A 14,957-nucleotide genomic window follows, 5' to 3' on the forward strand; every position below is an offset into this window, starting at 1 on the left:
TCAAGGATGACATTCAACAGAACAAAGTTAGCAAAACTTCTACAACTGGTAAGGTTTTAGTTGCCTTCCTCAAGGCTGAGGCACAACAGCCCCATAAATCAGGGCAAGAATCCAAACAATGTCACATCCCAGCACAAACCAGAGAAAACCTTTGACAGGTTTTTTGGTTCCTCTCACCCTTAAACTAAGTATCATCATATGGACAATTGCACAGTCTACTTCTAGAGAAGTCCATAAAGTTCATTTATAAAAAACATCATGTTAGTAAAGTATCTCTCTGGAATGAAATTAATAGTGAAATGCATAGTAGCTGCAGATGAATTTTAGTACCTATGTACTAAGATGTAAAAAATTCCAGCAACATTACAGGCAAAGTTCAAAATTTGAAGACTTGCTGAGCTGAATTAGCTCGTAACAGAGAGCGTATCAAAAGAAAAACGTCACATGGTTCACATACAAGTAGTTCAAATTCTAAAGATTAGCCTGACATGACATTAGAGGTGCAAAAAACACACTTCATTTTCAAAAAAAAAAGTTATCTTGAAAGTTCTAATTCAGATTAACACAAGACTACACTTGCGTTACAAATACCGAACCAAGGCTAGAAAAACATCAAGAAGTGCGTACTATGTAGGCACATGCTGCACCCCTTCCAGCAGCTCTCATTCGCAATCTCAGAGAAAAATTCAATTAAAAGAGCAGATCCTAGGATTTCTTACAGTTGCTCCACTGATAAGAATCAACTTACACTTTTGCTTTAAATACAGTGAAATAAATACATTCACCAGGACTTCATCGCTTTTGCATTCTCTAATCAGCTTGTTTTAGTGCTCATAGCACACAGCGTAATTTAATCTTCAAACACTCACAGCATAACAATCCTTGAGTACTAGACACTTAAGTAGATACTGGAGGAGTTGGAGAACAAGTTAGGGGAATTTTTGCCTTTAAGGTGACATCTCTTAATGGATTTTAAATTCCATACAGTGTTTTTTTTCTTTTCCCCCCCCGATCTCCACTTCTCTTCCCGACCACACAAGGTAACCGTTTTATAGGTTGAAACTAACCCAGTGTCAGTTTGATCTTCTTGTAAGGTATTCCATGCCCCTTGTAAGCTTAAGAGTCCCTCTTTTAGCATTCTTGGATAGCAAAACAAAGAAAAGCAAGTGAACTTTCTACACTGCAGAGGGGATAAAGCCAGTATCATGGAACACTGGCAGCAAACCAACAGAAGATGACAGACATCTTCCATGTTTGATTTAAACAACACTCTTAAAAAGCACAGAAACCCACCACCTAATTTCAGCTGTTTGGACAACGCACAACCGTGGACTTTTAATATGTCATCGATGTTTTGTTGAAAGCAGTTTAGTGGATTTTTAAATTACTATTCTGAAGAATGTCACTATCCTCATCTTCTGTAAAGAAGAAAGCAAGACATTCAAGTCTCCTGCAGAATGAGATTTAATTGGATCAACTGTCAGAATTGGTTCATTTTATGAATTTCTGCTCTCAGGTGTTTGAATTTCTTTCAAAGGAAACTGATTCCACTTACTGGAATCCCTGTACTCCATTTTCTTTCTGAAATGGAAGCTTTTCACTGAAGTCAACATATTTACGCAGAATCTGACCAACTTCCATTAGCACATTAGCACTGAAATTTAGCCTCAAGCCAGTTTTCAAAGACAAGAGGTTAAATTAAGACTTCTAAATGAGAAAGCAAGAGGATCAAACTGAAACAAACTAACTAGTGGGTAGTTTCTTTAAGAGATATAGCTTTTAATATGACTCTTCAGAACATTAATCCACTTAATTACTTTAGGTTAAGTCCTTCTGAAGGACATTGTTCTTTACTGTTCTTTATACTTACTCAGTTGCAGCTACTTTTTGCAGTTTTTCCCTTTTCTTTGCAGACCAGTTAAGATCACCTCCTGCAACAGAAGCAATACATACTTTGAAACTCTAGAAATTGATCTTCTGAAAGTATATTTTTGATATTATATTTTGTTAAAGAAATTCTCAAAGTATTTTGCCAAAGACATCAGTGGAGTAATTTTACAAAAGCAGAAACTGATACATAGAGAAAACACAACCTATTTGAAACAATACAAGCAAGTCAAATCAGGAACCAAACCGAGGTCTCAAGCCTGATCCACTTTTGTTGCTTAACAGAGTTTCATCTCTAATTCACCATATTATACTATAAAAGCAGAGAAAGTGGAAACAACTTGGAAAGAAATGCCATCTAGATCCCTCAGTAGTTACTACTTCCCACTGACAATATCTAGAATAARTTTCCAAGACACTGTAGCTGCTAAAGAGACAATGTTGCTCCAGTAATACAAAGCAGGAACAGGTTATGGGCAGTAACACTTTTAACTGTGAGCTCTGTTGTAAGCATCAATTTGGAGAAATCCCATTAATTAGCATTAAACAGCCTTCACTSGCACCCAAATTAAATGCTTACATGCTGGAATATCAGAACCTCAGAGTAAGCAACAGTAATTTCAAGAAGCAAGAACTACAAAGGGAAAAAAAAAAGTCAGGAACAAAGCAAAGATGACAGGCTGAAATTAAATTAAGAAGTTCTGTCTCAGACCCACCAAGCAGATCTCTCTTCCCAGTTGAGAATTACTTTTAACAGAAATGGTGCAGGCTTCATGATTTGAAAGCAACAGAAACATACCAAAATCCTAGCACATCTTCTGCTGACATAACCACACATTATCAGCAAGCGAACTACGTGTAACAAGCATTTCCCAGCACTCAACTTCACCACTGTATCTTTAAGTGATTAATACAATGAGCTGAAAAAACAGCTGAGATGGATTAAGAACACAGCTATTTGAAGGAAGATCTACAGAATTAAGTTTTTATATTTGCAGACACATACACAGTCAAGTTTGCCAACCAGCTTAGAAAGAACAATTTGAAATTATCTGCAGAATATCCTAGGTGTTCATTCAAGTGAGCTGAAGGACAGATATTGCATGCCCCACTGATCAGATTTAACATCACAGGAAAGTTTAGGGAATTACACACTTGCATGTCTAGGAAAAAGCAATTACGAGGACAATTCTCACCCAATAGATGCTGCTGCTACCAAACTCAGGAGCTACAGCATCTGACAGGGGGTTTTTCAGTATCAACCGTGAACAGTTCAACTTGATAGCTTTAAGAATTATGGTGGAAAACAAACATCAAGAGAAGGTGAAAATACTTTACCTGTGAGGTGATTCACAAAATACAGCATGACTACAGCTATTAGTGACACTAAAAAAAAAAAAAAAGACACCACACAATTAGAGTCAACAAATTTAAAACAATGACATAAGAACAGACAGTTAAGCAATAACCAAGATTCTTCACGATCATTCTAGAAGGCAGACTTTACCAGAACCACTTAATTACTTCTAAAAACTCCACTATACTTGCAAGTAGTAAAACAAAAATAACTTCTGAGTTATTTATACTAATAAAAACCATCATATAAACATAGCCTTTAAAAGTATCATTTAGCTATCCTTTTATTCACTYTTTGTATTTTCAATACTCAAACTACTTATGCCTCTTCAAAAATACAAAATACCTCCCTAGGATGAGTTATCCTCAACATTGCCCCAGTTGAARTTTCCTTCCAACTACACAAAGTGTAGGTACTACCGTTTTATGGTWAAAGAAATGTTAAAAGAAAAGCTTAAAGTCTCCCGAAAGTACAGAATCCATTTTTAATGTTTTTGCTACTTACAGCAAACGCAAGCACTGAAGAACACTTCGAGAAACAGATATCCTCTTGTATCCAGTATCATACCAGCTGCTATAGCAATAATTGCCAGACCCAGATTCTGGATAGACTGCATACTAACACATGAACAAAGAATTACCACTGTATGTATATGTGTGTGTATATATATTTKTGTGTGTGTGTATTTTTAAACAAAACAAAAATCATTAGTGGCATTGAACAAAAAAGAAGTTTAATCTCTTCTCAAATGTTACACAACTACACTCATGACTCCACATATTTGAAGACATTTCTGTGCATCCACCACAACCACATGCTCTACCACATATACATCCTGAAAATATGTAAGGTTTCCTGAACTCTGAGGAAGTTATTAACCATTAATTTACTAGAACTGCTTGAAATTCAGTATTTTTACAGCATAAAGATACATATAAGTACTTACAAGCCATAGGCAGTTCCCAGCTGATGTTCTGGAACTACAAAGGCCACCATGGGCCACAGGGCACAGGCAAGCAATGAGTAAGCCACTCCTAGTAAACACTGGTGAAACAAATAAGAACAAGTAAACAGGTATTAAGTTCAATGCATTTTTGTGTAAAGTATTAATAAATTAACATATTTCCCTCCTCCAAAAAAGAACAAAAAAGAATAAAGTTTTTTTGCAATACCCTTCTACATAAATATGCACATTTAGAAGAGGCAACTTTTTTCCAGCCTGGGTTATGTGAAATCATAATACCAAGAAGATCGTTAAAACAAAATAACCTGTTACCTCAAGCCAGAGCTAGATGAATTTGGTCTCATCATAAAGTGTGAAAAGCTTCTAATAAAAGGTCTCAATTTGGTGGGAGAGCACATAGATTTCTATTACAACCAAGAACTTTTGCAATCAAGGATTATATACAAAAGTCGGTCTACAGAAATCCTAAAAACACCTTTGAACCAACAAAAATTTCTCTCAACCCCTTCGAACATCCAAAAGCAAAGTGACTCAGAAACTGAACCCTATATAATGGGCCTCAAAACCAGGAAACAGTTTCCATTTACCTTTAATCTAATAGCTATTCCATCTAACTTGAATGCTGACACAGAAATTTTAGAGCCTAAAATTAATATCCAGAGGAAAATTATCAGTGCTGAATCCCACTGGAAAAAAATAAGAACAAAGACCCCATATTTAACCTTCATACATGCTGAGCACCAGATTTAAACCTGTAAACCCAAGCTCCAAAGTCATTTCTCAGGCAGTTTGCCCTGGAAAGGGGAAACAACCAGATCTTTGAGGTGTACCACTATCCAATACACACAGCACATTAGAGGCAACTAAATATTGTTAATTATGATATTAATTAACTTCAGAATTACACCAAGAGAGTAAAATTTAGAAGGAGTGAGCAACTAGCACAGTAATCGAGTCGTAGTTACTGTGAGGAGAGAGTCTTGAGAAGCTTGAGGGCAGACCTCTGAAACAGAGCACCATCTACCTGCAGAGATCATGGTGAAATTAAGGTCTTCTCTGAATGGGCAAAGAGTTGCCACATTTAATCCAACATTTCCTAGGAAGCTGAACTTCTTTTTTCTTTTTTACTTTTTTTTTTTTTTCACTGAACAGTTACAGAATCACTGCTATAGAGAGCGGCATGTGAACTATCTTTTCCACTCCAAAAAACACACGTGCATTTACTGCCACCCACCAAGAAATACCGAAAGTTAAAGTGTTATCTTAGGGTCACAGACAGCTCATGGTGCCTTAGCCAGTTAGGCACACTTTGCTTTTATATTAGTCTGGAAAACCCATATAGTTTTCAAGAACTAACCAAAGTCAGAAGACGCAGACAACGTACACAGAATGATTCATTATCAACTCAATTTTCTATTTTATCATATTGAGTTATAATAGTCTCTTAAGAGAAATCAGTTACCATTGCCACCCAGGGGTTCCAGAAGGTAAAAGCCAACATGATGTGAGAAGCAAGTGTAGTTATTACAGCACATAAAACCCAGATGATATTCTTTCCAACTTTATCCACCAGCAGTCCAAAGACAGGGGACATGGGTGCAGATATGATATAAACAATACTGCAAAAGAGTAAAAATAAGAGAACTGAACACTAGTCACAGACAACTTYGCGTTTTCCAAGCTATAAGTATCATCACATAAAAATGTCAAATTCTGCTATTGCTTGTGAAGTCTTAATAAAACAAAAACCCCCAAACAAACAAGAGCCCTCCACAACTCAAAATTCCTTGGAGGCCTGAGGACATAAGAACATTCAATATCCAATAAGGAAAGACTGACACATTTAAAGCACTTTAAATCTTTGGATCAAACGTTTTGTATTTTGCCATATCACAGACTCATTCTCAAACAAGGAAAGTTTCATTTAGCATTGCTATTAATCTCCTTCTATTGTTCTGAAGGAAATCATCAAATGCTAAGATATCCTCGAGGCAGAACTTCCCCCTTTTGATTSTTAAATGTGAAGATCTAATACTTATTTTTACTTAAACATTGGCATCTCCCAGTTACTTCTCAGGCTGTGGGAAGTTTATCTATTCACCTAAATGCAAACCATCTTCAACAGCAGATCCCAACTTCTTCCTAAACTTTCAGAGCTCAGGTACATATGCCTCTAAAAACACAGTTGCATATTTACTTGTTAAAACAACCGCAAAATACCTGTTAATTGCACTTGCTTCTTGAGATGAGAATTTGAATTTCTCAATGAAGAAAACCCTAAGAATAAAAAAGAAATCCACAAGTTCAGAACAATTCATATTTGTATGAAGTAAAAGCAAAGTTTTAAGCTAAACTAAGTAAATGCAGGAGATTCTAGTTTACAGAGGACTTTTAAATATAGCTTTGACTGACATCTGCTACTTCTCTATAAGAGATCCTCTTTTGTAAGACATTTAGGAGCTTATTAAGTCAGAGAAATTTTTTCTAAAAAGACTGTTCAAATCACATTTTGGGGAAGCCAAAGGATGCAACTAGTGCTAATGTCTTGTTACTGTGCTATGCAACAGAAATACCGCATGAGACTAAAGTGAGAACTTTTGGAATGCACTCACAAGCAGAAAACGGGCATCTAGTTAGCCTGGAGAGGTCTTACAGTCAGCGAGCTCAATCTTTTCCTTCTCATTCAATATGCACTGAGCTTAAGAGAACTGTCTCCAATCACAAGAATATTCAGCAGACATTTGATTGATCTATTATAAGATCGTCATGAGATTCATAAGAAAAACCTGCATAAAAGTACTTCAAGTTTCAACTTAATGTATTCTTAAAATCAGTACAATAAGAGAACTCCAGTCCAAAGCTGTAACTGCATTCATTTAAAGCCCCTCATACTCAGTCAGTGCGTGAGTATAGAAGAAATTCTACATGGCAGCTGTCCACAGCTTCCTGCACTGAAACTTATGCCATGTTTTAGATCTGCATCAAGTTTTAATCAAAAAATTGAACACGTATTAAGCTTTAGAGCTCTGACTACTCAGCCTATGCTAAGCAATAGTATATCTCACAAAGCTCAGCAGATAAGGAAACCATAATACTTATGATTACTTGTATTGCAAGTATTCCAAACAGCGCCACAAAAAAAGAGACAAAGCACAGCAGACTTGCTAGGAGATGAGTTGTTCTGTAGGCACCTGGAATTCTTAAATATTAGCCAACATCTCTCCCCTTTTAAGTAACTAAAACTGGTTAAACTTAAACCCTGGCCAGATTCAAGGGGAATAACCACCTTCATGCAAGAGATACTTACTTTCCAAGTCCAATGAAAGGAAAGACAGCTGCATAGTAACAGACACAGATTACAAATATGAGCCACAAAGACAAAGAGAAGTCCTTCACATCAGTGAGTTTAATCACTTCACCTGCAGTGGAGTAGAAAACAATATGAAGTGTTTTAGCGAGCACAAACAAATTAGAAATTCATTCATACTGAACAAGTGTTAGGTTGAGTAAGAGTCCCTACTAAAGCATACAATCCTGCCACTATCTACACTCTTATATGAAGTTTATGTTGCAAAAGGAAGTGGTTAAGAATATACACACCCTAGGTCTACAGTGCCAAAGTCAAGAACAAACTTCGTCTATGCCTTRTTAAGTCAAATGTACATTTTAAAATAAGTTCTCTAAAATCTCTGGAAGTCTCATATAGCAGAATTAAATAAAAACAGCTTTCTCAAAGAAGTGTTTAACTAGGGCTAGGGAAATGCCTATCTGAAGCCTCAAGTTATATGGTTTATTTGGTTTCAAATTTTAGTTCATTTTTAATTGCTCTTACTATTTCTACGCAGAAAACTCAAAATACTACATATTGTTTGAGAAGGGATGCATATTTTCATACATCTATTAAAGGAAACAAGACCAATTCAAATAAAACAGAGTACTGGTGACAATGGCACAGATAATATCAGTGAATCATGAAAACTTCCCACATGCTTGTTTTCAGCATGATATATAAAGCAGATATATATACACATGCATATACATACATATACATMTGTCCGTAAACCAGTCTGAAAACTGTAAGAGTTCCTATCAATACAGAACTGAACTAAAAATTATAATTAAAGCTACAAGTAGTAAAGTAAGTAGCAGCCACTGAATTACATAATACACAAACCCACACAGTGTATCAACTAGAACGATCTGATTCAGAATAAAAGAACACAGACCAAAGTTTAGCTAGCCTTACTATCCATACCACTCACCAGTTTTTCCTTGCTCTTTACAAAGGAGCTTCTCTGCTCTCTTGTCCAGATAAGCAAGAATTAATGCACAACCCAGGGAAAGGAGACATGTTATGCCACCTGCAAGAAGGCAATGTGCCAAGTTTATTTGATGTTCCAAGTAGTAAACTGCTTTTTAAACATGCAGTGTAGTACATCTTTCTATATCTAATGCAATTCAGTCAGTTTACTGACACCTGTTTGTCATACGTGTAAGACTCAATAGCTGTAAAATTCAAAGTACTGAACATTTAAGCCTTCTGTCTTCAGGTCTGAGATGTCTCGAGTTTGAAAACGTAACTACTCTTTATTCCAAAATATTAATGCTACTCAGCACAGCTGAACTCCTTATCTGCACTTTGTAATCACAAAAGCTCAGYTTGTTTCTGTTACGAACACCAGTGCCTTCATACCGAGTGCTCTGAAAGAAGGGACACTAATCCAAAGGGAGCTGAAATTTCACTTTTGCATGTTAGACATAACTGCACACAAGCTTTGACATGGTGCCCTTCAGAAAAGCTTTCAAGTCCGTTTTAACAGAGCAAGTCATACTGCCAAGTATGTTTACTCAACTTATGTTAAATGTTTCAACTCTGTAAGATACAAACTTGATTTTTTTWAAAAAAAACCACAGAAACCACATAGCATCATCAGATACAATAATCTTACACTATGCACACTGATAGCGTATAAGCATAATGTTATGCATTGATAGTTCTTCCCAATCTTAAGTACAATTTTCTTGCATTCTAGACAGCAAGTCAAGATTGTATATGCACGTTGTTCATAATGAAACCCAAAACAGTAGGTGTGACAGTAGTTCAAAAATACTACTAACCTATCATAAGAGTTAACCCAAGAGTGCTGTGACCAGTATGCCCCAGAAGATCTTGAACTCTAGAGTATATCCATCCCATGATATTCATGTTCACTGTACTCCCCTAGACAGAACAAAAGTATGTTAAGGATAACATATTTTACGATATGAATTCAAAAGGAACACTAGGCAGACTGCTTGTTGAATAGCATTAAATATATATCAGGTAAGACACTACACAGGGAACATCAACCACCAGCTACAATGATAAAAAAGTTATTCCTTATTGTTTTGGTTATTGTCTGTGAGGAGTTAATCATTATAACAGAAGTAAGTTTAATACCACATGTTAAAGCAAACAGACAAGCATCAAGAAGCAGCACATTCTCTTCTACAGAGAAGGCTCACGGTCAAAATCCTGAAGCTAACAACACAGGCAGCTAACCGTGGTTCAGCTCAGGTGAGGCAATCTGCTAAGCAGCAGCAACCTGAACATCAGTCCACACTCAGCAGTGACCAGCTAACTCACTTTTACTGAGGTGAACATCTGCAGCAGTTTAGGAAGTTACAGGCTGCTCAACAAGGTCCCATAAAAAGCAAATGCATGCCTCGGGTCTCTCAACTCACAGCCTCGTATATTAGTGTAAACCCACCTTCATCAGCAGTTTGAGTACATCAAATTGAAAATGGCACAGCTAAATGCAGTCACACAGTTCATCACAACTGGCAAAAGGGACAAGAAACAATAACAAAAAACCCACCAGTTTCTTACAAAAGCACAGCAGTAATAGATATATAACTATCTATTACTTAAAGCAGCCATCTCAGCTCACTTATTAGAACCCACACTTGAGTTTGAGCCACAACAGTCACAGCACACCAAGCATCAGTATCAAACTATTAATACATTAAAAAACATTTTTGCCCAAAGAACTTCCTAGCGAGCCTTAGAAATGCTGCTTTCCATCAGTATCACTGCTATGCCAAGCTGAACACTAGAGACTAAGAAGTAGAGATAAAGTTTTACACTTACAATTCTGGCCATGCTTAGCTGCAATCCAAACACAAGATTTAATTCCTTGCCTTTAAACCAGCTGACTGCATAAGTGTTTTGTGCCACAGCTAAAGACTCTCCACCTATTCTAGAAAAAAGAGAAACAATGTTAATTGCAACACACAAAGCAACAATAGTTCCACTTTCTGATACTATCAGGATGACATTATTTCTGAGTAACTTCTGTATGTACAGGTAAATCTAATACATGTACAGTGCAGTAGAAGTCTTGCTCGAAGATGTGATTCAAATAACAATTGCACTCTGACAAAACAGATAAGCAGATATCTTCAGTAGTCTAGGAATTGATTAAAATTGCCTTTGTCATTTAGAGACGTTAAATGGATGAGCAGTAGATTCATTTCCCTTTTGCATAGGTAAAAGATAAAAAAAATAAAAAAAATAATAAAAAAATCAAGTAGTATAGCTCCTGATCCCAATGAAATCAAAAGCACACATCTTCTCTAGAACCAAAATTTAACAAAGGCAACCACCCATACCCTAGTGTCGTTGGTCAGATTTCCTAACATTCTCATGCTGTGAGTTTCACAACTTAAAGACATTCCTGACACTTTCTCTCATCTTTACAAATACATACAAAATGGCTGAAGAAGTAGCAGTTTCTAGGAAAGCAAGAATGAGAAAAAAGGAGGAGTAATATACTTTTAGTCAGCTTACTGAATGTTCAAGTGTTTATTTGCGTAGTTTCATGTTTTTCAAAGTCAGTAGACGGGTATTGCAAACAACAACAAAACCCTGCTATGTCCTATTTGCTTTCTAATATTAAAATAGACTGGGGTGATATGCAACTGAAGCTTTTTGCATATCTCAACTTTAAAGATGTTTCAATATCTAATAATTTTGTCTCAGAAAGTATAAACATATTAACAGTTTTCTAGGACACAGAAAGCTGGTCCTTACCTCAGAGGACAAACATTCTACTCATCTAGACTTACCCAAACACAAATCTGCCTGCTTCCATCAGCCAAAAAGCATTAAATAGTGCTCCCAAAGCAAAAATCACCTGTAAGACGAGCATATAGGAGAAATTATCATTTCACACTTGAAGTACAGAATAAACAAGAACAGTCTCAGAACCGGTAAAAATGCTTCCCCCTTCCTAGACCGGCAGGAATATTTCACATCCACTTCCTGGTCATAGCCTTTGTCCTTAGCTCCCTCTGTCTTACGTATCATCCCAGTTGGCTAGACTATATCCAACCTGGTCCACCCTGAAACAGCACTCAAACTCCAGATGCTCCATCATGCCTTCCCTTACCCTCATACCCTACCCAAACACATGTACTATGTGTAGCCCTCGCCGTGCTCCTCTGGTCCACAGTCCCCAGGAACTCCTGGGCCCTGCGACGTCCTAAYGATCAAGGATAGGCAATAGAGTGGCATCTGTAGTCACCAACTTTAATCCCCACCATGGAAACACCAGTACAGGTGTGTAGATACAATCCAGTCTACCACATGTACCTGAACTGGATAAAGACTAAAGTCTTACACTATATGAAAATATAAGCAGAAAAYTGAGACAAATTTACAGGTTGGATGTTAGTCACCTCCAGAAAATCCAGGAATTACACAGGGCAGCCAGTATAAAAACCAACATGACTATCTCAGAAAAAGATATCCTTGCACAGTTGCATATTCACTGAACAGTTCTAGAAACATGACCATGTTACTTCTATACTAATGAAGGATTCCACTTCATTTAAATAACACATATAGGCACATGTCAGGGAGAAAGGTTACCCCAGGTCAGGGTTCTCCCATTTCCTGCTTCCTCCCACCTGAAATACACATCACTGAGAAAAGCAATCTGCAGGTTGGGTTTTGGTTTTTTGGTTTGCCTTTTTTTTTTTTTTTTTTTTTGTAGAGGTGCTTCAAACGGATATCACCCTCCAGCCTCCCAGTTGCACTTACCTGCCCAACACAAACAAAGATGCTAAAGATTATTGTGCCCAACCTGTAAGAAAAATAAAATAATTCAATGCATAATTAGATTTTTTCCCCCTAAACAATAGGGTATTAGATCTACAGAAAGGAATAAAAAGGATGCTGATATGCAATAAAAGTTTTTTGTAATAAATGCCATGGCTTCATCAAAAATGAATGGTGCAGTCCGGCAATAACTTTACCAAAGCTATAAAAGGAAGAAATCCCATTCACTTCATTGGAAATTTTGAATTTGCCAAGTCACAACTTGCACTTATTTAATACGATGCTCTCTCTCAGTACCAGTGTTTAGTCTTTTAAAATATTATATTCAAAAACACTAGGCTTACATCTGGACTGAGCTAGACAGTTATTAAAGTTCCACTAACTCAAGGAGTTTTTTTAAATCCACTTACATCACATCTGAAAGTGGTTTACTGTACACAGTAAGACAGTACATATTATTTAAAGTCTACAATCTCTCTAAATTCTGTTCTTAATTATAGTCATGTAACACCACTGAAGTTAGTAAGGTTATATGTATGTTCTGAGAAGACCTCTTACCCTTATAATCTTGTCAAGGTTACGTTAATTGGAAGGATAAAGTTCTGTTAGTTTGAGAGTATGTTTTAAAACGACAAATAGCACTCACCACTCTGTGGTATGAAAAGCAACATTTCAAAGGCTGTGATTTCTTTTTCTTTACAGCTGGCACAATGCCAGGTTTTAGCTTTGTTTGAGAAGATTTAATTGAGAGCCATCATACTTGGCCTCACGAGAGGCTGCTTTCTGCAAAACAGTGCTAGTTCAAACATTGCTAGGGAGCAAGGGATTACTTAAAAAAAAAAAAAAAACACACACACACACAGAAATTCAGACTATGATACATCTTCCCTATATTTTAGGTCTAAGCTCAACTTTCATACTAAAGAAAGAGTGCATCCTACTCTTTCAATTCCATTAGGTTCGTAATTTCATTTTAAAAAGTCACTCTTGCTGTGATTTTTAATAACCATAAACCATTAACATACAATCCACATCTTAAATTGGACTGTATCGAAACATCTGAGGTCTCACAGTCAAAGAGCTGCAATTCATTTAAGTATTCCTACATGTTTACCAGAACATTCAGGATATTTTTAACTATGCCTTCAATTTATGCAAAGATTTTTTTTAAAGYCCACATTATAAAACCACAAGGTTACCCTCAAGAAGCTTAATGCATCAAAGTGATCTTTGCTCACCCTGTTTTACAAGTATTTGCCACAGAACCATATTTTCAGCTTACAGTTTCAAGGAAATGAAGTGCAAGTTACTACTCCGTCATAATGTCGCAGGAACTTGCCACCAGAAGGGAGGTACCAGACATCTCAAACAGTCTCGGAGCTCTTTAGACAGTAACGGCGGTTACCTCTCACACAGACCTTAGCTCTGCACTCACTCGACACGAACAGCTGCACCACCACACTTACCGTATCCCAAACACTCTGTCTATCAGGAAGCCTCCAAAGAAACAGAGAACCACGTTGGGCCAGGAATACCAGGCATAGAGCGCCATGAACTGCGCTGTGTTCACCTTCATGTCCTGCACAAAGGAGGGGGGGGGRAAAAARGGGGRGAGCAATTACAGGACAGGCATYCAGCCTCAGTCATGCTACTCTTCGCTCAACGAGCTGGCTGGAAGCAGCTACTCACCGCCTGCACCTGCGTCTGCAGGGCCGCCGGGTTGTCGTAGCAGAAGTAGCTGCCTGCAAGGAGAAGGAGACGCCTCAGGGCTCTGCCCCGGGCCGCCCCTCACGGGGAGAGGCCGCCGCTGCCCCCGCCGCCACCGCCACGCACCGAAGCCCAGGAAGCACATGAGGGCGAGCACCAGGAGACGATGCGGCAGGCGCCGCGGGTCGCAGGCGGCGGCCAGGCCGCGGGGCCCCGCCGAGGGGGAGCCGCCGCCAGGGCCCAGCAGCGCCCGCTCCTCCTCCGCCATCGCCGCCTGCCCGCGCGTCACGTGGGCCGCCGTCACGTGACCGCGCAGCGCGTCACGTGGCTCCCGCGGGGCGGGCCCACAATGCGCTGCGGCTGAGGGAGGGCTCCCCGTTGCTATGGCGACGCAGAGGCTTCTGGTTGCCGCGGCGCCGCGCCGCGCGGGGCTCCCCGTTGCCATGGCGCCGCGCCGCGCGGGGCTCCCCGTTGCCATGGCGGCGGGCGCGGCCGGCTGCCCCACAAGCGGTGCCGGCAGCGCCTCAGGCAGCCTCTGCGGCCGGGTTTAAACATTGAGGCGAAAACGCGTGTTTGGCTCTTTCACAAGGCTCCCCGGTTCCGGGGCACCTTTCTGGCTTCTCCCCTTGGATTTAGTAGCTAAAAATATTGGGGGGGGGAGGAGAGAGGGAAAAAGAAGCTGAGATCGACAGAAAAGAGGGCACCAAGAGCAGCAAAAAGTAAACGATTCSAGCTAAAATCGTCGAGCTTGGCAATGGCAGATTTCTGCATCCTCCCGCCCTGCTAAATCTCCCCAGGACAAAATGAGATGCAGCAAAAGCAGCCTGTCAATGGGTAGGAGAAACTCGTGCTGAAATAAAGTCGAAGCAGGAGAGGGCAAAGTCATACAGAATTTCTTTCATATATGTGCATATGCGTATGTCCTTAAAAATAGTTTAAAA

General features: G+C 38.7%; 1 protein-coding gene across 3 annotated transcripts in view; it reads right to left on the bottom strand.

Moving 5' to 3' along the window:
• MFSD1 (major facilitator superfamily domain containing 1) overlaps positions 1-14,309 on the bottom strand; it is a 40,532-nt gene extending 26,223 nt beyond the window's left edge. For all 3 annotated transcript variants that reach the window (XR_014895747.1, XM_085304052.1, XM_085304053.1), the window contains exons 1-15: positions 14,143-14,309; positions 13,999-14,051; positions 13,776-13,888; positions 12,292-12,334; positions 11,316-11,383; positions 10,339-10,447; positions 9,327-9,429; positions 8,471-8,569; positions 7,516-7,627; positions 6,429-6,485; positions 5,671-5,827; positions 4,191-4,288; positions 3,749-3,861; positions 3,226-3,273; positions 1,871-1,931 (exon numbers count right to left, since the gene is read on the bottom strand). Coding sequence is in view for 2 of the 3 variants with exons in the window: in XM_085304052.1 (XP_085160178.1) it covers positions 1,871-1,931; positions 3,226-3,273; positions 3,749-3,861; positions 4,191-4,288; positions 5,671-5,827; positions 6,429-6,485; positions 7,516-7,627; positions 8,471-8,569; positions 9,327-9,429; positions 10,339-10,447; positions 11,316-11,383; positions 12,292-12,334; positions 13,776-13,888; positions 13,999-14,051; positions 14,143-14,284 (1,376 nt within the window). In the remaining variant the exon portion in view is untranslated. The remainder of the gene's footprint in view (positions 1-1,870; positions 1,932-3,225; positions 3,274-3,748; positions 3,862-4,190; positions 4,289-5,670; positions 5,828-6,428; positions 6,486-7,515; positions 7,628-8,470; positions 8,570-9,326; positions 9,430-10,338; positions 10,448-11,315; positions 11,384-12,291; positions 12,335-13,775; positions 13,889-13,998; positions 14,052-14,142) is intronic.
• Between the last annotated feature and the right edge of the window lie 648 nt (positions 14,310-14,957).

Source organism: Rhea americana, unplaced genomic scaffold (assembly GCF_003343005.1).
Source record: "Rhea americana isolate MKP2758 unplaced genomic scaffold, rheAme1 scaffold_202, whole genome shotgun sequence".
Classification (NCBI taxonomy): Eukaryota; Metazoa; Chordata; class Aves; order Rheiformes; family Rheidae; genus Rhea; species Rhea americana.